Below are 27354 nucleotides of genomic sequence, written 5' to 3' on the forward strand. Positions count from 1 at the left end.
TGCATTAATTAAGCTACTCACCATTTCACTTTGACCATCTGGACCATGCACTTTTTCCTTCAGAGGTTGTTTTTGTTGCTGTCTGATACTGTAAAGTGCTTTATATTTATCCTTTATGACTGTAAACTTTCCGTAGTCCATCACAAGTCATTCCCTGAGCTGCTGATGCGATGCACGGTGTTTACACGACTGTAGTGGTTTTAGAGAATGTATTTTGAAATGACATTGGAAGTTTATTTTGACACTGCATGCCCATTTCCTCTCTTTCCCCTGCTAAAAAGCCTGGACATGCTCCGTTGACACTGAAAAATTAGAACTCACACATATGACACTGCTGGGGTAAATTGCTGTTACCTTACCGTGGTGGGAGAGTGTGTATACCTGAATGATCCTAAGAGGGTCATGTATAATCGTCCATAGTAAACATGTCCAAGGTGTCAGGTCAGACTGAGAGCACTGGGCTCTCCACTTCTGTCACTGCCCATGGGGAGAGGCGGCGGGGTGGTATGTGGTTGCTGAAAGAATTTTTAAGTGTTATGTCACTTCCAGGTCCAAGGCACATCAACAATAGACATGTTTTCAATTACAATTTGGTCACACTGTAACAAGGTCCATTCTTTTACCGACCCATTTGTATGAATGAGTGCACCAACCATGTCCTCTCCAGACATTACACAGAGACTTAACTCTATGTGTGCACGAGGTGGGCTAATCAGCTGAACATGCATGTTGACAAAGAAACAAAGACAACCAAGATGACGTCTGACCGAGAAGTGAGATCACAACACTGATTCACATGATTTATTCATATTTATTACTAGACCATATGCATCTGAGTATTTTTTTAATTGAACTTCAATTACTTAGGACTGGAGCCCTTTGGCTTGAGAAGATTTGATGCTTCAAAATACCTTTTTCTTAATAGTTGATAACTATGGTCAGGGGCGGTCCTAGGGGGAGGCCTGACGGGGCAGGCACCCAGGGCGGCATCTTGTGGGGGGCGATATGAACCCGTCCCCCCTTGAGCCTCATTTTGGTCGGGTCCCTATTTGTTATGGGTGTAACAGTAATTAAAGTACTGTGATATGGTATCATCAAATGTACTACAGTATATACTGTACAATACAGTAAAACATAGGGAACTATATAGAACATGATTCTTCCATTTCAGTGCAGACTACATGACAAAATAACTGTTATTAAGCATTTTTAAATCTTAATTATGATGTCTTTGGATCCATCCCATGCAGCTTATTTACCCAGTCGTGTGAATCTGTGTACGATAGGCTGACCAGATTTTCAAAACTCAAAACTGGGACACTATAGTTTAACTGAAAAAGATGAGAGAACTCTGTCCATATTTGTATAGATGTCCAACAGATTTTTTTTTCCACATTGAGATCTGATGTGTTTTCAGAGTGTTCCTTTAATTAGAGCAGTATATATCTTGTTTGAAAATACCCTGGGGCAGTGGTTAGCACACACTTCACAGCAAGAAGTTTAAGAGTTCAATTCCCAAGTCACCCGGCCGCAGTAGTTTGATTGTTCCTCCCTGTGTCTAGGTGGATTTAAAGGTAGAATAGCTAACATAGAAGTCCTAAACAAGTCTAGCAAGAAGATCACGGAGATGAGTCCCATCACTGCTCCTGTGGAGATGTTCTAGCAGCACTGAAGAATGAGTCAAATAAAGAGAACAGATTTTCCAATGGAGACAATATAGTGTACCTTTAAAAAAAAGTATTGCATCTGTCACCCAAATCACTCTGAACTCAAAATTATGAAATTACTTTCAGTTTAGGGCACTTGTAATTGTGTGTAATGATCTTACTGACTCGGGAAACCTGACTCAAACATTTATTGTGTATTTAGTAACAACACATTTGCTGTCCTTGGTGGTGTCAGTTTTAATTGTATCTTTTGCTGAACCTCTTTCTCTCTTAGATTATGTTCCAGTGGAATATCAAGATCCAGTTTCTCTTCCATTAAAACGATTCTGAAGTCTGGGTCATCGTTGCTGAAAGAGCTGAGCTTGACTGTTGATGGAGATCCACTTTCTGACGAGAAGGACCTCGACCGGATTGGAACCTGTCACCTGGACATTACTTTTATATCATTTGCACATGGAGTGATGTATCATAGTGATGATGACTATGATTATAGAAACGATGACTACGACGACAGAGACGATTACGACGACAGAGACGATTACGACGACAGAGACGATTACGACGACAGAGACGACGACTACGACGATAGAAACGATGACTACGATGATAGATACGATGACTACGATGATAGAAACGATGACTACGACAATTATGACGATAGAAACGATGACTACGATGATAGATACGATGACTACAACGATGGACATGATTACTATGATGATTGAAGCGATTAATTCACTATGACAATAGAAACTATGACTACACCACTAAAAACGATGAATGCAATGATGGAAACAATGACCACAACGATGGAAACAATAACTATGATGATAAAAACTATTACTATGACTATATATGAGATTATCTTTTCAAAGTGTTCCTTTCATTTTTGAGCAGTGTATATGGAATTATGGAGCAAGTGAAAAAGTTAAATAACTCTTTTATATTCAAATCCTTGATGTAGCCACCTTTTTCTTCAAAAACATACATAATTCCATATATCATACTTCATATAATTGATGTCTTCTGTATGTATAAAATGTAGAAAGTAGGAAAAAGAAGTAAACAAAACTTTGAATGAAAGGGTGTGTCCAAACTTTTGACTGGTTGTGTATGTGCATTTTGTACAAAACCTCCATTGATCAAAATCAAATCTAACTTTTTTCTAATTCTTAACACAGTGTACTGAGTTAGTGTTGTTTGTTTCTGTTTCCATTTAAACTGATCCAATGAGGTCACTCCCATTTCACTTTATAGAGAGTTGTGCTTGTAACTGAGTAAAAATACACAAGTGCTTTTTGCAGTGATTTTATTCCTATTTTTATTGCATGTTTTATTTGTGTGCTTTTATTTTGAAATTATTTTTTTCTGCGCATGCTTTGTGGTTTCACTTCCTGTTTTTAATGACCTTTTTTCTCTGTAATTCCACTCATGACTGGAAACTAAACCAGGACTAAAACAGGACTAAACCCGGTCTAAACCCCAAACTAAACCAGGTCTAAACCAGGACTAAAACAGGACTAAACCAGGTCTAAACCAGGACTAAAACAGGACTAAACCAGGACTAAACCCAGATCTAAACTAGGTCTAAACCAGGACTAAAACAGTACTAAAACAGGACTAAACCAGGACTAAACCAGGTCTAAACCAGGACTAAACCAGGTCTAAACCAGGACTAAACCAGGTCTAAACCAGGTCTAAACCAGGACTAAACAGGACTAAAACAGATCTATACCAGGACTAAACCAGGACTAAATCATGCTGTGTGGACGTGTCTCCTCGTCTTCTATCAATAATATTTTTAATTTGGTTAAGTAAAGACTCGGCTTTTTTATTTTCTTTTAGCAGACAAAACATCTTATGTTACGATTTCCTCATCTTTGCTTCTCTACAGCAAATCAAGTAATCCAAAGTATTCAGATTACGTTACAAACTACATTTTGGGATCTGTAATCTGTAGTGGAATACATTTTAAAAGTAAACTTCCCAACACTGGTTTTACCTCACTGATTGTTTTTTTTTTATGTAAATAAATGTATTGTATTGTTCCTTGGTTTATTTTTATTGACACTGCTCCCTAGTCTTTAGAACCTTTTTAGCCTTTTAGTGAGTTCTTAGTCTCTTTTTAAATAGTCTGCTTCTTTTTATATTTTACCCCCATTCATTTTTTCTGGGGGTGTGATGCTAACTGAAAGCACTACTCTGTTAGACTTAATCTGAAAATCAAACTCCCAAACATACGGAAGCCGAGAGGGGTCACAACAAACGCAAATGCCGCAACAAATACAAATGCGACAACACAACAAAAAGCCACAACAAACCAAAAAAAAGCCACAACACACCAAAAAAAGCCACAACGGAAATGACCGCGGGACTCTATTTTAATGCAAAAGCCGCAACGCAAACGCCGCAACACATTAAAAAGCCACAACACGTTAAAAAGCCACAACACAAATGCAAATGCCACAACACATTAAAAAGCCACAACACATCAAAGAGCCGCAACATATTAAAAAGCCACAACGGAAATGACCGTGGGACTCTATTTTCCGATGGACCGATCAAGCGGCAAGTGAAGAAGAAGAACTACAACGTGAAAAGTAAAGGAACAGAGAAGTTGGAAACGTAAGTAAAAGTAATTTATTGTTTTATCATTTTTCGTTTCACGTTGTAGTTCTTCTTCTTCACTTGCCACTTGATCGGTCCGTCGGACATTTCCGTTGTGGCTTTTTGATGTGTTGTGGCTTTTTAATGTGTTGTGGCATTTGCGTTTGTGTTCTGGCATTTGTATTTGTTGCAGCGTTTGCATTAAAATAGAGTCCAGTGGTCATTTCCGTTGTGGCTTTTTTTTGTTGTGTTGTGGCTTTTTGTTGTGGTGTCATGTTTGTATTTGTTGCGGCGTTTGCGTTTGTTGTGACCCCTCTCAGCTTCCGTACAAACAGGACCATGAACACTCGTATTGACCGCAGGCTCCTGAAAATGTGCTGTTTAAATCCAGTTTGTAGTTTGTGGTTTTTGTCTGTGTTTTCTAACGTGTACATTCTGCCACCATGGTGTCTGTCAGTGTCGTAGTACTTGAGACCGGTCTTGGCCTTGAGACCACTTTGATATGGTCTTAGTCTCGGTCTTGTCTCAGACTTGAGCGTCTCGATGGTGCTTGGTCTCGGTCTTGTCTCGGACTCGAGGTCTGACACTTCGACACTCGAGTGTGATCAGATTTCATTACGTCCAATGAATGTTCCGAGGCTAAATATCAGTGTAAAACTAGGGGTGTCAAATGATCTCGTTAATTGCGATTAATTAATTAGTCATATTTAGCGCGTTATGTTTTTTAATCGTGTTAATCTTATTTTTAATCTCTAATTTTACTGTTTCTGTGTGAGTTGCCTTATTATAAAATCTGTTTTTATGTGTTGTTAGGACACATAAATGCACTGTGCAGTCCTGCTCCACTCGCTCCCGCAAAGAATTGTAATTTTCATTCCCGTTCTCGCCGCATCTGCAATAAACCTGCACACGTCTGATCTCTGAAAACATCGTGACACAGACACAGAACAGACTCACCTTCACCATCAACATCCCTCTGTCACAGACAGAACATCTATATTCCACTGAGTCATGTCTTTTAGTAGAAGCTGAACCACATCAGTGCACAAGAGCGTTTTTTTTTTTTTTTTTTTTCCTCCACTTAGTTTATGCAAATTAGCCATGTGGTTTTAAGTCTGGTTTCTGTGAGAGTTGCCACGTGCGGCTCTTTCATCCTTCTGTTGTGGCTTCCTGTGACTTTGGAAAATAAATCATGAGTATTTAATTACAATGTATTTTTATTTTAGTTTGTTCGTTTTTAAATGTAATTGTAAATGTGTAGATAATGGTAATCTTGTAACATTCAAATAAAAGGCCTTTAAAAGTCTCGGTCTTGTCTCAGTCTCGATCTTTAAAAGTCTCAGTCTTGTCTCGGTCTCGACTCTCAGAGGTCTTGGTGTTGTCTTGGTCTGGTCTTGGTCTTGTCTCAGTCTCAACTGTCAGAGGTCTTGGTCTTGTCTCGGTCTTGATCTTTAAAAGTCTTGGTCTTGTCTCGGTCTCGACTCTCCTGTCGTCCTGGTTTAGACCTGGTTTAGTCCTGGTTTATACCTGGTTTAGTCCTGGTTTAGTCCTGGATTAGTCCTGGTTTAGTTCTGGTTTAGTCCTGGTTTAGTTCTGGTTTAGTCCTGGGTTAGTCCTGGATTAGTCCTGGTCTTGTCTCGGTCTCGACTTTCAGAGGTCTCGGTTTTGTCTCGGTCTCGATTCTCAGAGGTCTCGGTCTTGTCTCAGTCTGTTCTTGGTCTTGCCTTGGTCTCAACTCTCAGAGGTCTCGGTCTCGACTCTCAGAGGTCTCGGTCTCGACTGTCAGAGGTCTCGGTCTTGTCTCGGTCTCGGGACCCTGTGGTCTCGGTCTTGCCTCGGTCTCGACTCTCAGAGGTCTAGGTCTTGCCTCGGTCTCGACTCTCAGAGGTCTTGGTCTCGACTCTCAGAGGTCTTGGTCTCGACTCTCAGAGGTCTTGGTCTCCTCTCAGAGTCTCGGTCTTGCTCGAGTCTCGACTCTCAGAGGTCTTGGTCTCGACTCTCAGAGGTCTTGGTCTCGACTCTCAGAGGTCTTGGTCTCGACTCTCAGAGGTCTTGGTCTCGACTCTCAGAGGTCTCGGTCTTGCCTCGGTCTCGACTCTCAGAGGTCTTGGTCTCGACTCTCAGAGGTCTTGGTCTCTCGACTCTCAGAGGTCTTGGTCTCGACTCTCAGAGGTCTTGGTCTCGACTCTCAGAGGTCTCGGTCTTGCCTCGGTCTCGACTCTCAGAGTCTTGTCTCGACTCTCAGAGGTCTTGTCTCGACTCTCAGAGTCTTGTCTCGGTCTCGGTCTCGACTCTCAGAGGTCTCGGTCTCGACTCTCAGAGGTCTCGGTCTTGCCTCGGTCTCGACTCTCAGAGGTCTCGGTCTCGGACTCTCAGAGGTCTTGGGTCTCGACTCTCAGAGGTCTCGGTCTTGCCTCGGTCTCGACTCTCAGAGGTCTCGGTCTTGCCTCGTCTCGACTCTCAGAGGTCTTGGTCTCGACTCTCAGAGGTCTCGGTCTCGACTCTCAGAGGTCTCGTCTGACTCTCAGTCTCGACTCTCAGAGGTCTCGGTCTCGACTCTCAGAGGTCTCGGTCTCGACTCTCAGAGGTCTCGGTCTCCTCGAGTCTCGACTCTCAGAGGTCTTGGTCTCGACTCTCAGAGGTCTCGGTCTCGACTCTCAGAGGTCTCGGTCTTGCCTTGGTCTCGACTCTCAGAGGTCTTGGTCTCGACTGTCAGAGGTCTCGGTCTCGACTCTCAGAGGTCTCGGTCTCGACTCTCAGAGGTCTCGGTCTTGCCTCGGTCTCGACTCTCAGAGGTCTTGGTCTCGACTCTCAGAGGTCTTGGTCTCGACTCTCAGAGGTCTTGGTCTCGACTCTCAGAGGTCTTGGTCTCGACTCTCAGAGTCTCGGTCTCTTGGTCTCGACTCTCAGAGGTCTGTCTCGACTCTCAGAGGTCTCGGTCTTGCCTCGGTCTCGACTCTCAGAGGTCTTGGTCTCGACTGTCAGAGGTCTCGGTCTCGACTCTCAGAGGTCTCGGTCTCGACTCTCAGAGGTCTCGGTCTTCTCTCGACTCTCAGAGGTCTCGGTCTCTCAGAGGTCTCGTCTCGACTCTCAGAGGTCTCGGTCTCCTCGGTCTCGACTCTCAGAGGTCTCGGTCTTGCCTCGGTCTCGACTCTCAGAGTCTTGGTCTCTCGACTCTCAGAGGTCTCGGTCTCGACTCTCAGAGGTCTCGGTCTCGACTCTCAGAGGTCTCGGTCTCGACTCTCAGAGGTCTCGGGTCTCGACTCTCAGAGGTCTCGGTCTCGACTCTCAGAGGTCTCGGTCTTGCTCTCGGTCTCGACTCTCAGAGGTCTTGGTCTCGACTCTCAGAGGTCTCGGTCTCGACTCTCAGAGGTCTCGGTCTCTCGACTCTCAGAGGTCTCGGTCTCGACTCTCAGAGGTCTCGGTCTCGACTCTCAGAGGTCTCGGTCTCTCTCAGACTCTCAGAGGTCTCGGTCTCGGTCTCGACTCTCAGAGGTCTCGGTCTCGGTCTTGCCTCGGTCTCTCTCGACTCTCAGAGGTCTCGGTCTCGACTCTCAGAGGTCTCGGTCTCGACTCTCAGAGGTCTCGGTCTCGACTCTCAGAGGTCTCGGTCTTGCCTCGGTCTCGACTCTCAGAGGTCTCGGTCTCGACTCTCAGAGGTCTTGGTCTCGACTGTCAGAGGTCTCGGTCTCGACTCTCAGAGGTCTCGGTCTCGACTCTCAGAGGTCTAGGTCTTGCCTCGGTCTCGACTCTCAGAGGTCTCGGTCTCGACTCTCAGAGGTCTCGGGTCTCGACTCTCAGAGGTCTCGGTCTCGACTCTCAGAGTCTCGTCTCGACTCTCAGAGGTCTCGGTCTCGACTCTCAGAGGTCTCGGTCTCGACTCTCAGAGGTCTCGGTCTTGTCTCGGTCTCGGGACCCTGTGGTCTCGGACTGGTCTTGGTCTCGATTGGTGCGCTCTTGACTCCAACACTAGTAACTGCTGAACATCCCACCGATAGACATACATGTAGAACACCCCCAGCATGGTGTATGAAAAGCGAAACATCTTTTGGAAATGTTTTGGCAGCTGGTTGTGTGTGGACTTTGGAAATAATAGAAAGATTGTCACACGGATAAGGGACACGCACGAGAATGACTGATGCAAATTAGGAAACAGACTCAACAGTGTGCTTTTGTTCTCTTGGGTCTCTGTCGGAATGAGTCACTGAAGCCAAACATGGACTTTATATTTTAAACTCGGGCTAAATGAGGCTTATCTGCTTGTATTGAGTTGGACGCGTCACTGTTCGGGGAAATGAACCACGTCTAACACATCGTACTCCAACCAGACTTTTACCCTGCACACGTGAATATTTGTGTTTTGTGTTGATAAAGTTAAGAGACGTGAATAGTAAGATTATTTACTGGTAGTGTATTTGGGGATAAGAAAACAGACAAACTGGTTTAGACTTCATGTAGGTTTAGACCTGGTTTAGTTTTGATTTAGTCCTGTTTTAGTCCAGGTTTAGTTCTGGTTTAGTCCTGGTTTAGTCCTGGTTTAGACCTGGTTTAGTCCTGCTTTAGACCTGGTTTAGACCTGGTTTAGACCTGGTTTAGTTCTAGTTTAGTACTGGTTTAGACCTGGTTTAGACCTGGTTTAGTTCTAGTTTGGTCCAGGTTTAGTTCTGGTTTAGACCTGGTTTAGTCCTGGTTTAGTCCTGCTTTAGACCTGGTTTAGACCTGGTTTAGTTCTAGTTTAGTCCTGGTTTAGTTCTGGTTTAGTCCTGGTTTAGACCTGGTTTGATCCTGGTTTAGTCCTGGTTTAGTTTTAGTTTAGTCCTGGTTTAGTTCTGGTTTAGTCCTGGTTTAGTTCTGGTTTAGTTCTAGTTTAGTACTGGTTTAGACCTGGTTTGATCCTGGTTTAGACCTGGTTTAGTTCTAGTTTAGTCCAGGTTTAGTTCTGGTTTAGTCCTGGTTTAGTTCTGGTTTAGACCTGGTTTAGTCCTGGTTTAGTCCTGCTTTAGACCTGGTTTAGACCTGGTTTAGACCTGGTTTAGTTCTAGTTTAGTCCTGGTTTAGTTCTGGTTTAGTCCTGGTTTAGACCTGGTTTGATCCTGGTTTAGTCCTGGTTTAGTTTTAGTTTAGTCCTGGTTTAGTTCTGGTTTAGTTCTGGTTTAGTCCTGGTTTAGTTCTGGTTTAGTCCTGGGTTAGTCCTGGTTTAGACCTGGTTTAGTTCTGGGTTAGTCCTGGTTTAGACCTGGTTTAGTTCTGGTTTAGTCCTGGGTTAGTCCTGGTTTAGTCCTAGTTTAGTCCTGGGTTAGTCCTGGTTTAGACCTGGTTTAGACCTGGTTTAGTCCTGGGTTAGTCCTGGTTTAGACCTGGTTTAGTTCTGGGTTAGTCCTGGGTTAGTCCTGGTTTAGACCTGGTTTAGTTCTGGGTTAGTCCTGGTTTAGACCTGGTTTAGTTCTGGGTTAGTCCTGGTTTAGTTCTGGGTTAGTCCTGGGTTAGTCCTGGTTTAGACCTGGTTTAGTTCTGGGTTAGTCCTGGTTTAGACCTGGTTTAGACCTGGGTTAGTCCTGGTTTAGACCTGGTTTAGTTCTGGGTTAGTCCTGGTTTAGTTCTGGGTTAGTCCTGGGTTAGTCCTGGTTTAGACCTGGTTTAGTTCTGGGTTAGTCCTCTCCTCATCAGCACGTGTGTCCTTTTCTTATCTCTTTTGTACACACCTATTTAAAAAAACACATCCACTTATAAATCCTAGTTCCTCTATTTAAAAACAGAACATCACATGTCATTTACACACACGCACACACACACACACACACACACACACACACACACACACACACACATATGCATATACATTTACCCTGCAGGCTCTTGTACGCCTCTGTGTGTGAGCCCAGTTTGCGTAACGTGACATTTGGTGGTTTTTGGTCAAACACAAATGCCTCACAATGTAATCAAACACAGAGAGAGACCGGAACTAAACCAGGAGTAAACCAGGACTAAACCAGGTCACAACAAGGGCTAGACCAGGACTAACTACAGGGCAAAACCTGGGAGAAGGGAAAAAAGACCCTACCAAAGACCAAAGACTAAACCAGGACCAAGCTTGGACTAAAGCAGGTCTTTAACAGGGCTAAGCAAGAGTTAAACCTGGAAGAAAGACAAAGACTAAACCAGGACTAAACTAGAATTAAACCAGGACTAAACCGAGACTGGATTCGGGAGATGGAGGACGATGTGCAGTACATTTCCGTGGTCTTCCAAAACAGACCACCACCGCAAACGGGTAAGGAACATCCTAGAACTGAACCAGGACTGAACCAGGACTGAAACAAGACTAAACCAGGACTGAACCAGGACTGAAACAAGACTAGACCAGGACTGGACCAGGACTGAAATAAGACTAAGACCAGGACTGACCAGACTGAAACTAGACCAGACTGAGGACTGAAACAGGACTAGACCAGGACTGGACCAGGACTGAAACTGAACAGACTAGACCAGGACTGACCAGGACAACCAGACTGAAACAAGACTAGGACTGAACAGGACTGAGACACAGGACTGAAGACTGAAACACTAGACCAGGACTGAAACAGGACTGAACCAGGACTGAAACAAGACTAAACCAGGACTGAACCAGGACTGAAACAAGACTAGACCAGGACTGGACCAGGACTGAAACAAGACTAGACCAGGACTGGACCAGGACTGAACCAGGACTGAAACAAGACTAGACCAGGACTGGACCAGGACTGAAACAAGACTAGACCAGGACTGGACCAGGACTGGACCAGGATTGAACCAGGTCTAAACCAGGACTGAACCAGGACTGAACCAGGACTGAAACTAGACTGAACCAGGACTGAAACTAGACTAGACCAGGACTGGACCGGGACTGAAACAAGACTGAACCAGGACTGAAACTAGACTGAACCAGGACTGAAACTAGACTAGACCAGGACTGAAACAAGACTGAACCAGGACTGAAACAAGACTGAACCAGGACTGAAACTAGACTAAACCAGGACTGGACCAGGACTGAAACAAGACTAGACCAGGAGTGGACTGGGACTGAAACAAGACTGAACCAGGACTGAACTGAAACAAGACTAGACCAGGACTGAAACTAGACTGAACCAGGACTGAAACTAGACTGAACCAGGACTGAAACTAGACTGAACCAGGACTGGACCGGGACTGAAACAAGACTAGACCAGGACTGGACTGGGACTGAAACAAGACTGAACCAGGACTGAAACTAGACTGAACCAGGACTGAAACTAGACTGAACCAGGACTGGACCGGGACTGAACCAGGACTGAACCAGGACTTTAAACCACATTATTGCTGTTTCCTTTCCCTATTTCCTCACCCAGACTTGGAGTGATTGTGTTTGACATGTTTGAATAATCTTTAATCAGAGGTGGATGCAGTACTTTATTTTATTACCTAAAGATACATTGTGTAACTTTTCTCATTGTTAGGACACCACAGTTTGCTATTAAACCTCTTCATCTTGTTTTATTCAATTACAAATGTTGTTGATGTTTATTGCTCCAAAAGTCCTTGAAAGTAGACTAGCCTTTCCACAGATCTTACTCGTACCTTGCCTTGAGATGGTGCAATGCCAAAACTGTGGAACATTCCAGGCAAAGCGGTAACATTACCATGGAGACAAGCAAGTGAAGGAAAAGTTAAAAGTTACTCAAGTAAAAGTATCACATGAAAAAATGTATGTAAATGTATTTAAGTACCTGTTCAAAAATATACTTTAAAAATGAAAAGTAAAAGTATTTCACACAAGTGCTGTTAATTTGTGTAGTGATACCGATTAAAAAATGATACAAATAATCTAATCTTTTTATGAATTTTGCATATTTACTTTTGTTTGCTCAAAGTTGAAGCTTGAATTCCAGAATTTTATCACAAACACGGTCAAAATATTTCATAAATCATTTGAATAAAGGTGACAGAGGAAAACATGGCCGTAAACAGTGTTGGGAAGGTGACTTTTAAAATGTAATCCCCTACAGATTACAGATTACACACACCAAAATGTAGTTCGTAACATAATCCATTAAATTACTTAAAGTGAGTAACGTAATCTGAATACTTTGGATTACTTGATTTGCTGAAGAGAAGCAACGATGAGGAAATCTTAACATAAGAAGTTTTATCTGCTAAAAGAAAATAAAAAGACCAGACTTTTCTGAACCAAATTAAAAATATTATTTGCAGAAGACGAGACATGGTCCACGCAGCAGGATTTAGTCCTGTTAAATCCTGTTTTAATCTTGTTTTAGACCTGGTTTAGACCTGGTTTAGATCTAGTTTAGTCTTGGTTTAGACCTGGTTTTAGACCTGGTTTAGACCTGGTTAGACCTGGTTTAGATCTAGTTTAGTCCTGGTTTAGTCCTGGTTTAGCCTGGTTTAGACCTGGTTTTAGACCTGGTTTAGACCTGGTTTAGATCTAGTTTAGACCTGGTTTAGACCTGGTTTAGACCTGTTTAGACCTGGTTTAGATCTAGTTTAGTCCTGGTTTAGACCTGGTTTAGACCTGGTTTAGACCTGGTTTAGATCTAGTTTAGTCCTGGTTTAGTCCTGGTTTAGACCTGGTTTTAGACCTGTTTAGACCTGGTTTAGATCTAGTTTAGTCCTGGTTTAGTCCTGGTTTAGACCTGGTTTTAGACCTGTTTAGACCTGGTTTAGACCTGGTTTAGATCTAGTTTAGACCTGGTTTAGACCTGGTTTTAGACCTGTTTAGACCTGGTTTAGACCTGGTTTAGACCTGGTTTAGATCTAGTTTAGACCTGGTTTAGACCTGGTTTTAGACCTGGTTTAGACCTGGTTTAGACCTGGTTTAGATCTAGTTTAGTCCTAGTTTAGACCTGGTTTTAGACCTGTTTAGACCTGGTTTAGATCTACTTTAGACTTGTTTTTAGTCCTGGTTTAGATTTGGTTTAGACCTGGTTTAGATCTAGTTTAGTCCTGATTTTAGTCCATGTTTAGTCCTGGTTTAGACCTGGTTTAGTCCTGGTTTTAGTCCTGGTTTAGTCCTGGTTTTAGTCCTGGTTTAGTCCTGGTTTAGCCCAAAATGTTGAAAACAGGAAAATACATCTGTGTAATCCATTTATTTCAACAAAGTAACTGTAATCCAATTACCACTCACTGAAACAGTAACTGTAACTGAATACAGTTACTCATAATTTGTACTCTGATTACATAACTCTGGTACATGTAATCTGTTACTCCCCAACACTGCTAGTAAATCCCCACTTGTTTGTCACCATGGAGATGTAGCTTGGAGAAAAGGTATTCTCATGTGCTTGGACGCGTCACCTTCTCCACAGATCTGACCTTACCACTCGAATGCCTCTGTTTTTGGTTCCTGTTTTTATCAAAGAGGAACAGTGTTTTAGTCCAAACCTTCACACTGATGCAACATGTGCAAACTACTACTTCTGTTTTCAATGGGAAATTTTATTAGAAAGTTTATTCAGAACTCCTAAAGAGACAAAAGGCAGAATAACAGGTGCACCTCACAGCAAGAAGGGACCCGCTTCAGTTCAATGCAAAGCCAAAAATGCGTAATGAAGAAGAAAAAGACATATAAGTCACACTTTTGGGGGGGAATTTAGTATAGTAATAACAACAGAAGAGAGAAGAACAGACTGTTAACGTCACAGATGAACAGTTCTTCAGATAAATATAACATAAACAACAGAACAAGTTTAACAAACTCTCCATCTCACTCCAAATCACTAAATCCATTCAATTCCTCATCCTCTGTGTCACTTCTGAACAACTCCTCGACCTCCAGAGGTAAACAGAGCGCCGCTTCCTCTTCTGTGTCGCTGTCGTCAGACTCAGCATCAGTTCCAGTTAGAAATGATTTGATTGATTTATGTATTTGTTTTGGGCAAGTAACAAATCCACATTCTTACACAATGGAACAACAGCAACATCAGTGAAATCAGAACAGAAATAACCAGATTCAAAAAAACTGTGTTTGATTTTCTTCTGACTCCCATTTGAACCTCGGATTTGACGTCACGTCTGAGCTTTAAGTGTATTTTTATATTTCACATGTCGAACTCAGAGAGTCTCACCACAACACAGACTCAAAAACCCACAGATGTGGTAAAGTACTGCAGTAATACTACCAAACCCACAGGCAGTGATACAGACACAGTAAAGTACTGCAGTAATACTACCAAACCCACAGGCAGTGATACGGACACAGTAAAGTACTGCAGTAATACTACCAAACCCACAGGCAGTGATACAGACACAGTAAAGTACTGCAGTAATACTACCAAACCCACAGGCAGTGATACAGACACAGTAAAGTACTGCAGTAATACTACCAAACCCACAGGCAGTGATACAGACACAGTAAAGTACTGCAGTAATACTACCAAACCCACAGGCAGTGATACAGACACAGTAAAGTACTGCAGTAATACTACCAAACCCACAGGCAGTGATACAGACACAGTAAAGTACTGCAGTATTACTACCAAACCCACAGACAGTGATACAGACACAGTAAAGTACTGCAGTATTACTACCAAACCCACAGACAGTGATGCAGACACAGTAAAGTACTGCAGTATTACTACCAAACCCACAGCAGTGATACAGACACAGTAAAGTACTGCAGTATTACTACCAAACACACAGACAGTGATGCAGACACAGTAAAGTACTGCAGTAATACTACCAAACCCACAGACAGTGATACAGACACAGTAAAGTACTGCAGTATTACTACCAAACACACAGACAGTGATGCAGACACAGTAAAGTACTGCAGTATTACTACCAAACACACAGACAGTGATGCAGACACAGTAAAGTACTGCAGTATTACTACCAAACCCACAGACAGTGATACAGACACAGTAAAGTACTGCAGTAATATGAGTCATTTAAACCACTTAAGTGTCCAAACCCAATAAAAACACTTCATATTTATACACCACAGTGGGCACAGCTGTCTTGGATTCTGACTCAGAATCCTTGCTCGATCGACTTTTTCCACCACTGAGGTCTGAGTCGTGCCTTCCCAGAAAAAAGGGGGTGTCACGCATGTCACTAGGCAACTTCCTTGGAAAACCGATTCGGAAGGAAAATCAAACGCAGGGTTATTCCAGTCTTTCTGAATCCCGACAGGATGGTTTCGGTGTCACTGAAGTCCAGGCTTTGTTGATTCATCCAAAGACTTCAGGAAAGTTGCATGTTGCACACTCCCAGTGTCACAAGTTTCTCGCTCCAAACTTTCTTTTTGCTTCTCGATTACTGTTTTCAGTTGTAGATTTCGCTACCTGCAGCTTGTATCTGCAAAATATGATTCTCTTTTTGGGGGGCAAGTTTGTTTAAATGCTAAGGGTTCAGTGGTACAGAAGTAACTGACTGACATGATACAGACAGGACAGAGGCTCTTTCTGCAGGAGACATGTGCAGTAGAGTGAAGTGGCAGTGGTTCAGGAGGAACAGGAGCAGCAGATACTCACACACAAGACTAGAGAGCCCTTTTGAGGCTGTCAGTGTGAACATTTTAATATAGAAGTTGCACTGGAGTATGAGGAAAAAAAGTGTGACTATAATATCATAAAAATATGGTATATTTAGGAAGTGAGCCTCCCCGCCTCAAGTGGAGGAGTTCAAGTATCTCGGGGTCTTGTATCTCGGGAGGATGGAGCGTGAGATTGACAGGCGGATCGGTGCGGCGTTGGCAGTGATGCGGTCGCTGTATCGGACCGTTGTGGTGAAGATTTACCGGTCAGTCTTCGTTCATCCTCTCACCTGTGGTCATGAGCTTTGGGTAAAGACCAAAAAGACGAGATCGCGGATACAATCGCTGAGAAAATGAGTTTCCTTTGCAGGGTGGCTGGGCGCTCCCTTGGAGATAGGGTGAGGAGCTCAGTCACACAGGAGGAGCTCGGAGTAGAGCCGCTGCTCCACCACATAGAGAGGAGCCAGTTAAGGCTGCTTGGGCATCTGTTCTTGGTGCCTCCTGGGCGTGTGTTCCAGACATGTCCCACTGGGAGGAGGCCCCGGGGAAGACCCAAGACATGCTGGAGGGACTATGGCTGGGTTCAGACTGCAGCCTGAAGTGACCCAAATCAGATTTTTTGGCCCCTGTGTGACCTGTATCTGATCTTTTAATGACAGTCTGAACCACACAGATCCGATTTTTTCAAATGTGACCCAGGACACTTGGATATGTGCTCCTGAAACCGATACATATCTGATCTTTTGACATGTGACTTCAGTCTGAACGGTCAAAGCGCATCCATCCGACCTACACGTTATCAACAAGCCTCAAACGTCACTATTCTGCACTGAAGTAGGCGAAAATTGTTAATGAACTCTGTGTCACTGAAGTGAAGCACATCACCACTCACCACTCTCGGCTCCGTCTCCACATCCACACGTTCCTTTCAACAGACGTCGCTGCCACTGTCCCACAAAACACCACGACCAAAAACCTCGTCCTTCTCCTCTTTAAAACAAGTCAGTTGTTCATGTTCTGGCTCCAGTACAAGAGAACCTTTAAAATCTCCAGGTGCTCGATGCTGCATCCATGTTTGGACAACTTCTGTAAACACAGAGACGCTCGCTGCGGTTGACGTCGTCGTGTCTCCAGTGTCACATGCGGGACACTTTCGGGTCGTTTAATGTTCACACTGGAGTCACATATAAGTCACATTTAATTGGAAATGTGAACGACCTCGCAAAAACATCGGATTTCACAAAAAAAATCGGAATTGAGCATTAAGCCCTGCAGTCTGAACGTAGCCTTAGACTGATGCTCCCGCGACCCGGCCCCGGATAAGCGGAAGAAAATGGATGGAGGAATTGAGCGCGGGGGCACTTTCGGCTCCATCGACTCTGGCTCTAGTTCACTTTGTACTGAGAAAATGTGGCCCCTCTGTCTATCACTGCTGCTGTCAGGCTCCTCATTTTGGTCTTAAATGTTTGTATTAACGCTCTACATGATCCTGGTGTTTTGAACTTCACTTTTTTGCCCATAAATCAATTCCTGTCCCTAATATAAAATTAAAATTTGCTCCTGTAAGTGCTGGCCTCGTGAGCTTCATTTGACTGAGGCCTGGTTGGATGTGGTTAGCCTGTCCTCTCCTCTCAGTAAGGAGGTTGTGGGTTAGACTCCCGACTTTACGTACATGTGTTTTTATTTTTCAGAGACTAAAGATGAACAAACTGTTTATTCAGAGGTGAACATCAAGAAGGGAGAGTCGGCCGAGCAAAATCCAAACCAAACAAGTGTGAGAACTGACAGACCCAAAGAGCCACGACCTCCAGCCTCGCACCAGAAAGGTCTGTATCTGTCAGGAGCTGTAGACCTGCTGTACACCTGCTGTAGTCCTGGTTTAGACCTGGTTTAGACCTGGTTTAGACCTGGTTTAGACCTGGTGTAGTCCTGGTTGAGACCTGGTTTAGACTTGATTTAGTCCTGGTTTAGACCTGGTGTAGTCCTGGTTTAGAACTGGTTTAGACCTGGTTTAGACCTGGTTTAGTCCTGGTTTAGTCCTGGTTTAGACCTGGTTTAGTCCTGGTTTAGACCTGGTTTAGACCTGGTTTAGTAGTCCCTGGTTTAGACCTGGTTTAGTCCTGGTTTAGTCCTGGTTTAGTCCTGGTTTAGACCTGGTTTAGTCCTGGTTTAGACCTGGTTTAGACCTGGTTTAGTCCTGGTTTAGACCTGGTTTAGACCTGGTGTAGTCCTGGTTTAGTCCTGGTTTAGACCTGGTTTAGTCCTGGTTTAGACCTGGTTTAGACCTGGTGTAGTCCTGGTTTAGACCTGGTTTAGTCCTGGTTTAGTCCTGGTTTAGACCTGGTTTTAGTCCTGGTTTAGACCTGGTTTTAGACCTGGTTTAGTCCTGGTTTAGTCCTGGTTTTAGTCCTGGTTTTAGACCTGGTTTAGACCTGGTTTGGACCTGGTTTAGACCTGGTTTAGTCCTGGTTTAGTCCTGGTTTAGACCTGGTTTAGACCTGGTTTGGACCTGGTTTAGTCCTGGTTTAGGGTTTAGTCCTGGTTTAGACCTGGTTTAGGACCTGGTTTAGTCCTGGTTTAGACCTGGTTTAGACCTGGTTTGGACCTGGTTTAGTCCTGGTTTAGACCTGGTTTAGACCTGGTTTGGACCTGGTTTAGTCCTGGTTTAGACCTGGTTTAGACCTGGTTTGGACCTGGTTTAGTCCTGGTTTAGTCTCTGTAGGGCTGTTTTCTGTGAGATGTTCACATTATGTCATGTTTCCCAACGACAGTGTGACAACACTGGAGAGTTGTGAATGAAGAAACAAAACCTCCCTGAATGACGCAAAAAAAACAAAACAAAAACAAAACAAAACTGTACTTTCTGTAATTTCAATATTTATTCATTTTATTAATTTTACAAATTAAAAAAAAGAAATTTGCATAACAAAAATAAAATACAAAATAGTAAATCTGAAAAACAATAACAATTTTAGACCAATGTACACCTGGTTTGTCCTGAAGTCTCAGTAATGTGCGTGTGCGTGTGCATGTGCGTGTGCATGTGCGTGTGTGTTCATGTGTGTGTTATGTCCTGCAGGTGGTGTGCGTCCCATGTGCGTCTTCTCGGTGCTGCTCGTGTGTCTGTGTGTTCTTCTGGGCAGCACTGCAGGACTCATCTACTGTGAGTACACTCAGCGGCCTCTAGGGGCGCTCTTCATCCTCACTTTAGTCTCATGTATTTGTAAAGAACATTTCAAAACAACCACAACCAGTACTGAACATACAAGTGTAAACCCCAATACACAACACAACAGCACGAGAAACAAGATCAAGATCCATTTAGGATAGAATTATTACACAAAGAAATGCTTTAGTCCTGCTCTAGTCTTGGTTTAGACCTGTTTTAGAGCCAGTGTAGTCCTGGTTTAGTTTTGATTTAGTCCTGCTTCAGTTCTGGTTTATACTTACACTTGTGAGTCAGATTGTGTCTTTAACCTTTTACAGAGCTCCAGTGCACTGTATAAAGAAACATGACGTCACACATAAGGTTCAGCTTCATTCAAATGAAGCGGTTACACGGACAAATTTGGAGCCAGGCTCCATATTATGAATCTGATTTTTTTTTTAAGTAGTGAAAGAAAAACAGGATCATGTGTCGTGGGTTAATATAAACATTTTCAGACCAAAATGACGACGCTCACAGCAGCAGGTACAGAGAGAAGAGCCACAGCACTGACAATGTAAGTCAATGGGAGCCGGGATCAGAAGGAGCCAGAAGAGCCACATGTGAACTTCCTATTTGAAACACAGCAGCTAGCACGTTAGTTATGACCATTTATATCTACAGTCTATGGTCTGAGCAGCTCTGAGGAGCCTCGTGTCCATAGGGCCGGTACAGTATGTACCCACGCAGGGTCACATAAAGAGATCTGTTCTGGCCATATTAAGGTACAACCTTCCAAAGGCGTCTGGGACACTTTCAGATGGTCTCTTTTCTCTTGAACAGCTTAAAATAATTTATGTGAAGAGAAAATACACAACACATGAGCAGATGGTACGAGGCCTGTGTCTGCAGCCTCAATGAAAGACGATGTTTGTCTTCAACAAGGACTTAGGTTAAGGTGTGGAGTGAGCCTGAGGCCTAACGGAGTCTTTACCAACAGAAAATATTATACAGTACAGTATTTAGTTTTAGAGTATTTGACCTTTCCCCAAACTTTGGTGAATCTAAACTTCATTGTTTGAGTCAGAATCAGAGTGAAACTCTTGCTCCCATCTTATTAATGACTTTAGTCCATATTAATGTTTCAGTGTCAATATCCACGACCAAGCAGCACTCGGAGAACCTGCGCCTGTCTTCAGAGATGTCCCTGCTCCAGGAGGAGATTGTGAGGCTCAAGGGCCAATGGGCAGAGCTACAGAATCTAACCCACAACCTTTACCAACAGAGTGACCAACTCAACTGGACCCTCCAAGTCATCCTGGACTTCAGCCGGTTCCCCGTCAGTGACTTCTGTCCAAACAAAGGTAAGTGTGAGCTGGTCAGATAGTGTAGCCTACGAGAACACGCCACAGTACAACACAGTCTCTGGTTCAATTCCCAGACTCTAATGAAATGATTCATTCCCTTTGAGTATTTCACATTTGCCGACACCTCTAGCATCTCAAATGTCTATAGCTCCTTAGCTAGCCTCTTCCACAGTCTCCATGGATACGGGAAAATCAAACAGTCCCTTGTGTTCACCCCCTAACAATAAACCAAACTCTACACACTAAAGCCCTTTGTATACCTGTGTTTATACCACTGTTTTTTAATACCTCCAGAACCCCCCCCACACACACACACCCACACACCCACCCTTTAGTTCTCCAGACACCACCCCTCCTCCCCTTCACTCTCCCCTTTAGTCCTCAAGACACCGCACCCCTACTCTCCCCTTTAGTCTTCCAGACACCGCCCCCCCCCCCCCCACTATTCCCTTTAGTCCTCTAGACACCGCCCCTCCTCCCTCCTCACTCTCCCCTTTGGTTCTCCAGACACGCCCTCTCCCCTTTAGTCCTCTAGACACCGCCCCTCCTCCCCCTCACTCTCCCCTTTAGACACCCCCATCTCTCCCTTTAGTCCTCCAGACACGACCGCCTCCCACTCTCCCCTTTAGTCCTCCAGACACGACCCCCCACTCTCCCCTTTAGTCTCCAGACACCACCCCCCCCACTCTCCCCTTTAGTCCTCCAGACACCCCCCCCCCACACTCTCCCTTTAGTGCTCCAGACACGACCCCCCCCACTTTCCCCTTTAGTCCTCCGACACCCCCTCACTCTCCCCTTTAGTCCTCCAGAAACGACCCCCTCACTCTCCCCTTTAGTCCTCCAGAAACGACCCCCCCACTTTCCCCTTTAGTCCTCCAGACACCCCCTCACTCTCCCCTTTAGTCCCCCAGACACCACCACCCCTCTCTCCAGGCCCCCCCTGTTTCCACACCGTCCTCCAGGCCCCCCCTCCCCCTTCACTCTCCCCTTTAGCCCCCAGACCACCCCCCCTCTCCCCTTTAGTCCTCCAGGCCCCGCCCCTCCCCCCTTCACTCCCCCTTTAGTCCCCAGACACCATTGTCCCCAGACACCTCTCCCCTTTAGTCCCCAGGCCCCGCCCCTCCCCCTTCACTCTCCCCTTTAGTCCCCCAGACACCACCCCCCCACTCTCCCCTTTAGTCCTCCAGGCCCCGCCCCTCCCCCCTTCACTCTCCCCTTTAGTCCCCCAGACACCATCACCCCCACTCTCCCCTTTAGTCCCCCAGACACCACCCCCCCACTCTCCCCTTTAGTCCTCCAGGCCCCGCCCTCCCCCCTTCACTCTCCCCTTTAGTCCCCCAGACACCACCCCCCACTCTCCCTTTTAGTCCCCCAGACACACCCCCCTCTCCCCTTTAGTCCTCCAGGCCCCGCCCCCCCCCTTCACTCTCCCCTTTAGTCCCCCAGACACCACCCCCCCCTCTCCCCTTCCTCCATACACCACCACCCACTCTCCCCTTTAGTCCTCCAGGCCCCGCCCCTCCCCCTTCACTCTCCCCTTTAGTCCCCCAGACACCACCCCCCCCTCTCCCCTTTAGTCCTCCATACACCACCCCCCACTCTCCCCTTTAGTCCTCCAGGCCCCGCCCCTCCCCTTTCGCTCTCCCCCTGAAACATGCTTGTGGGGGAGTTTTAATAGTTTAAACCTTCCGGACCCTCACGTCTTGGTGTCGTTTCAGAGTGTCGTCCATGTTTGGATGGGTGGCTGCTCTTTCAGAACAGTTGTTACCTGTTTTATGAAGAACAATGGGTGGAGAACCTGGGATAGGAGCCAGACCTACTGCAAAGAGAAGAGCGCCATCTCTGGACTGGTGGTTATTAACTCAATCGAGGAGCAGGTGAATCAGACGGTTTAACTCTTTAATTTTATTCAGGCTAAAGATGGACAGTCTGCCAAAAACAGAGGAGCACAGACAGAGATAAATTGTACTCAAGTAAGACTAACATTACTTCAAACTAATATTGAGTACAGAGCATTTATTTGTCAAAAGTACTACTCAAGAGTAAATTTATAATTTTAAGTTGGGCTGGGCGATCTGGACAAAAATCTGTATCTCTATAATTTTTCATATCTTGATAGACAATATACTGTATATCTCAATATCTTTTGACAATATGAAAGACTTTTTATCCCTAAAGGCCAATAGTTAAAGATTTCAGAATGTAATTGTCAGACTTATTTTGCCTGCTCCTGATTTAGAAAATCCATCATAAATGAATAATATCACACAGATGTGTGTGTAATCCCTCAGTCGTCCAGGTCGGATCCATAACAAAAGTAAAATGACTGAGTTTGCTAAGCAGGACGCACAACTACTTGGTTTTTCCCTCAGTTATCACCTATAGACGCTGGACAAGTCTCAGTTTTCCACTTCTCTTCATTCTCTCAGAATGGCTTTTTTTTAAACTATTTTCTCCAGTGTTATATCTGTTTGTATGGGTTTATTATAAAGCAGGTGGAAAATGGAAAAACACACTGTGTGTCCATGTGTTTGCAGCCTCTCATGCTAATCATTTTGCTCCTTACCAAACTTTTATACAAACTTTTACACTAGACTTTTATACTAGAAACTACAGCCCACACAGCCCTTTCCTTTGTGGGACACAGCGTGGACTTGAGCTTGGGACACTTTTTGGGTGCATTTTGCAATAAATAATGAGTAACATGAAGATGTCTGCAGCAGACACAGAAACTTAAAAAAAAAAAAAAAACACATTTCCTGAAAATGAAATGAAATACGAAACAAAAAAAAAAAATAAAACCTATGATAATTCTAGATAAATGTTCCTGATAATAACATTAGTTTATGCACATATTTAGAATAACATGAAAAATGTGAAAAACTGCATCATATGTGAAGGACAGATAGAGACAAAAATGTTCAAATCGTTTCATATTGTCAACATGAAGCTTTTGGCACTTGTACTTGGTGCAGAGGAACCAGAACTTTTGCTCATATTGTCAAGTAGGAGTAAAAAGTACTCTGAAAAGTACATTATCTTACTCAGCTGAATATAAAGTAGAATATAAAGTAAATATCAGAGGTGGGACCAAGTCCTTGTTTTACAAGTCTCAAGTCTTTGACCTCAAGTCCGAGTCAAGTCCCAAGTCAAATACAGACAAGTCCAAGTCGAGTCTCGAGCCACTGGCTCATAAGTCCAAGTCAAGTCCAAGTCTTCTGCTTTGAGCTTCAGGTCATTTCAAGTCTTTAAATCAAAAAAGTACCAAATATAGTTTAGATTTTTGCAGTTTGACTTTTAAACTAAATTGTACTTAAAAAGTCATGGTATATTTATATGTGAGTATTTATATAAGAGTTGGAGAAATGCTATTTTTTTCCTTTTTTAATGTCTTGACAAGAGAGCAAATCATTACAGTCAGAACAGAAAGAATTCAGATGTAAAAGTGTTTAACAACAGTTATTTTGTCAAGTCGTCTGCACTGAAATAGAAGGATCATGTTCTATGTAGTTCCCTCTGTTTCACTGCATTGTACTGTATATTACTGTAGTACATTTGAGGTGTCATATCACAGTACTTCAGTTACATCTAAAGTAACAAACAGAAGTGGGAGGGACATGTTCCAGTTTGTTCCTGTAAAATTGAGCACTGCATTTATCAACTGTAAAGTATTTTATAAAAACATATATATTTTTTAAGAAAAGCATCAATCTTTTCAAGTCACTGGGCTCAAGTCTAAGTCAAGTCCCAAGTCTTTGTCTATTTTATCAAGTCAAGGCTCAAGTCCTAAAAATAGTGACTCAAGTCTGACTCGAGTCCATGTCATGACTTGCAAGTCCCCCACCTCTGGTAAATGTAACTGAGTACTACCCGTTTTATTTAAAACATCTACACCAAGATTTTGTTGGAGCCAGATTTGATCAAGATTCATATCAAAGTTTGTGTTTTTGTATTGACTTGTAGAGACTCGCCACAGTCATAGTGCACAGTGCATAGGCCTTTGGACTCATCTGCATGAACACAGTTGTAGTTTTAGGTGTAAATATTGTGTTGTGATTAACAGGAGTTCATACATGCAAACATCAAACATTACTATGACGACTACCATGGATACTGGATCGGTCTGTCAAAGCAGAATGGGAAGTGGGTGTGGGACGATGGACGGGAGGACACACTGGGGTGAGTCTGCTCTTTCAAACCACCGGGGGACGCTGTCCTCTTCAACATTATGGTATGTTTTATTCAGTGCATAGTCAGTGTTGTGAAGGTGACTTTTAAAATGTATTCCCCTACAGATTACAGATTACATACCCCAAAATGTAGTTTGTAATATAATCCATTAAATTATTTAAAGTGAGTAATGTAATCTGAATACTTTGAATTACTTGATTTGCTGTGGAGAAGCAAAGACTCGGATATCTTCACATAAGACGTTTTGTCTGCTAAAAGAAAATTTAAAAAAACAGTCTTTACTTAACCAAATTAGAAATAGTATTGATAGAAGACGAGGAGACACAGTCCGCACGGAGATTTAGTCCTGTTAAATCCTGTTTGAGACATAGTTTAGACCTGGTTTAGTCCTGGTTTAGTCCTGGTTTAGACCTGGTTTAGTCCTGGTTTTAGACCTGATTTTAGTGTCCAGCAATGAGTGAATTACTGAAGAAAAAAAAAAAAAAAAAAAAGGAAGGGAATAGCCCAAAATGTGAAAACAGAAAAATACCGCTGTGTAATCCATTTATTTCAACCAAGTAACTGTAATCTAATTACCACTCACTGAAACAGTAACTGTAACTGAATACAGTTACTCATAATTTGTACTCTGATTACGTAACTCTGGAACATGTAATCTGTTACTGCCCAGCACTGTGCATAGTACACTCAGATGGCTGATGTCCAAAAGCTTTGTATACACATACTAAACTGTTCAGTGGGGTGGAGTGTGTATACCTGTTCGACCAATCACACTGTGCCTTAGACGTTTTTGTGTGTAATTTTCTGTGTTGTGTTAGGTTCTGGATGAAGAAAGAATTCGGAGACACTGGTCCCAAAGCTCTGATGATCCCGAATCAGAACGTGACGGAGAGTTGGGATCCTGCAAAAAACGAGATGAACAACAGGTTCATCTGTGAAAGTAAAGCACTCATCATCAACTGATACTTGTGCAATTACTACAAACCAAATCAAATGTACAACTATGACTATTCCTACTGCTACTAATATTACTACTGCTACTATTCCTACTGCTACTAATATTACTACTGCTACTAATACTACGACTACTACTACTACTACTACTACTGCCACTGCTGCTAAAACTGCCATTTCTGTGACAAAAAAAGTATAAAAAATTGAACTAATATTACTGCTAAACTAAACAGACTACTAAAACAGCTTTTACTACTACTACTGCCAATTATTACTGCTACTGCTACTACTAGTACTACAAATACTACTGCTACTACCTCTCTTACTACCATTTCTACTCTGCAACAATAACTATGAAAAGTAGAACTAATAATATACTACTACAACAGCTTCTACTACTACTGCCAATTATTGCTGCTACTACTAGTACTACAACTACTACTGCTACTACCTCTTTTACTACTGTCGCAACTAGAACTATTTCAAAAAGTATGAAAAAACAGAACTAATATTACTTCTACTACTACTGCAACTTCTGCTATTACTACTACTGCAACTCATCTTTCACTCCGTATTTAAACCGTTAAGTAAAACAAGAGCAGTGGTGCGAACAAGTATTTTTATTTTTCTGTATAAAAATGTAGACATGTAAACATAAACTCCATGCAAGAATTTTAAAGATATTAAACACACAGATTTAGATCACCGTGTTAGCGTTTATTGTTCATATTAAAATGTTAAAACGTTGAATAAGGTTCAGTTTTGTTTTTGACAATTTGCTCTCACTCCCTCTACAGATGATGAAATTAAAAAATAATAATAAAAACATCTTATAATAATAATGATAATCAGTGTGGTTTTATGACAGAACATTCAACTGTATGGCAATAATGCAACAAACCCTTGTGTAAAATAGAGTTGTCAGGTAAAATTATACATCACAAAAAATACTAAACCAAATTTGAACATTTGAAGTATTAACATAGGTCAGAATCAAAACAATTTTCAATAATTAAAAGTAAATCATTTATTTATGTATTTATTTATTGAATAGGGACAGTGTATATTAATGAACATTTACAACATTGCAGCGTAAATCTGACAGATTATAACAAAAATGCTAATTTCCGTCTGTAGTCCCTCGGCAGGAAACACCACACATTTAACAAAAAAAACAAAAACAATAACAAGAGTTTTACATTAAACGTGTCTACAAGTCTGTTTTCCCTTTAGCCTGTTTCAAGTGGGATTTGAAAGTGTTCAGTGTTGGAGTCTCTCTTATTGATAGTGGGAGAATATTCCAGAATTTAGTGCCTCTGACTGAGGGCCTGTTTACACGAGAACGCCTGTGGGTAAAAATGACAAAATATTTTATCGGAAGTGCCTTTTGTTTAGACCGTGACAATTTTTGGGGCTTAAAAACACAAAAATGTGAAACCACCCTCCAGAGTGGAAAAGGTGAATACACTCTGCCGTAATGTTTCCGTCTACACTGCCCAAGACACAAAACTCTGGTCAGATCTGCTCACGTCGTGTACACGTTTACGTCACATACATGACTCTGTGGTGGCATCAGCCGTCCTGTACGGTGTGGTCTGCTGGAGCAGCAGCATCACAGAGAGGGAGAGGAAGAAGCTGGACAAACTCTGTCCTGGTCTGTCCTCTGGACTCAGTGCAGGAGGTGGGGGACAGGAGGGTCCTGACTAAGGTCATCTTTATGCTGGGCCATGAGTCTGACCCCCTGCAGGACGCTCTGTCTGCTCTGGAGAGCAGCTTCAGTGAGACTGATTCACCCTCGCTGTGTGAAGGAGTTTTCACAGATCTTTCCTTCCTGCTGCTGTCAGACTGTACAACAAACACTGTTAACACTGAACATGTGTCATTCAGTTATATCCATGTGCAATTATTTTAAAGCCT

The 27354-nt window shown here is 43.1% G+C and overlaps 2 protein-coding genes across 21 annotated transcripts in view; both read left to right on the forward strand.

Moving 5' to 3' along the window:
* Window positions 1-3715, forward strand: part of LOC110163986 (NACHT, LRR and PYD domains-containing protein 12-like) — a 65896-nt gene extending 62181 nt beyond the window's left edge. For 19 of the 20 annotated variants that reach the window (XM_055164225.1, XM_055164228.1, XM_055164229.1 and 16 more), the window contains one exon: window positions 1942-3715. In XM_055164225.1, coding sequence (XP_055020200.1) covers window positions 1942-2392 — 451 coding nt within the window. In that variant the 3' untranslated portion in view covers window positions 2393-3715. The remainder of the gene's footprint in view (window positions 1-1941) is intronic. The other variant, XR_008633490.1, reaches the window with a different exon arrangement.
* A 6341-nt stretch (window positions 3716-10056) lies between these two features.
* Window positions 10057-26190, forward strand: LOC110163991 (C-type lectin domain family 12 member B). Its single transcript, XM_020929009.2, is given in 8 exon segments — window positions 10057-10545; window positions 17472-17606; window positions 18860-18943; window positions 20074-20289; window positions 22011-22071; window positions 22073-22169; window positions 24356-24471; window positions 25302-26190. Coding segments are annotated over 8 exon segments (915 nt in total). The 5' UTR covers window positions 10057-10484; the 3' UTR covers window positions 25447-26190.
* Window positions 26191-27354: the final 1164 nt, after the last annotated feature.

This window comes from Boleophthalmus pectinirostris, unplaced genomic scaffold (assembly GCF_026225935.1).
Source record: "Boleophthalmus pectinirostris isolate CB_2022bp ecotype Guang Dong unplaced genomic scaffold, ASM2622593v1 HiC_scaffold_6, whole genome shotgun sequence".
NCBI lineage: Eukaryota > Metazoa > Chordata > Actinopteri > Gobiiformes > Gobiidae > Boleophthalmus > Boleophthalmus pectinirostris.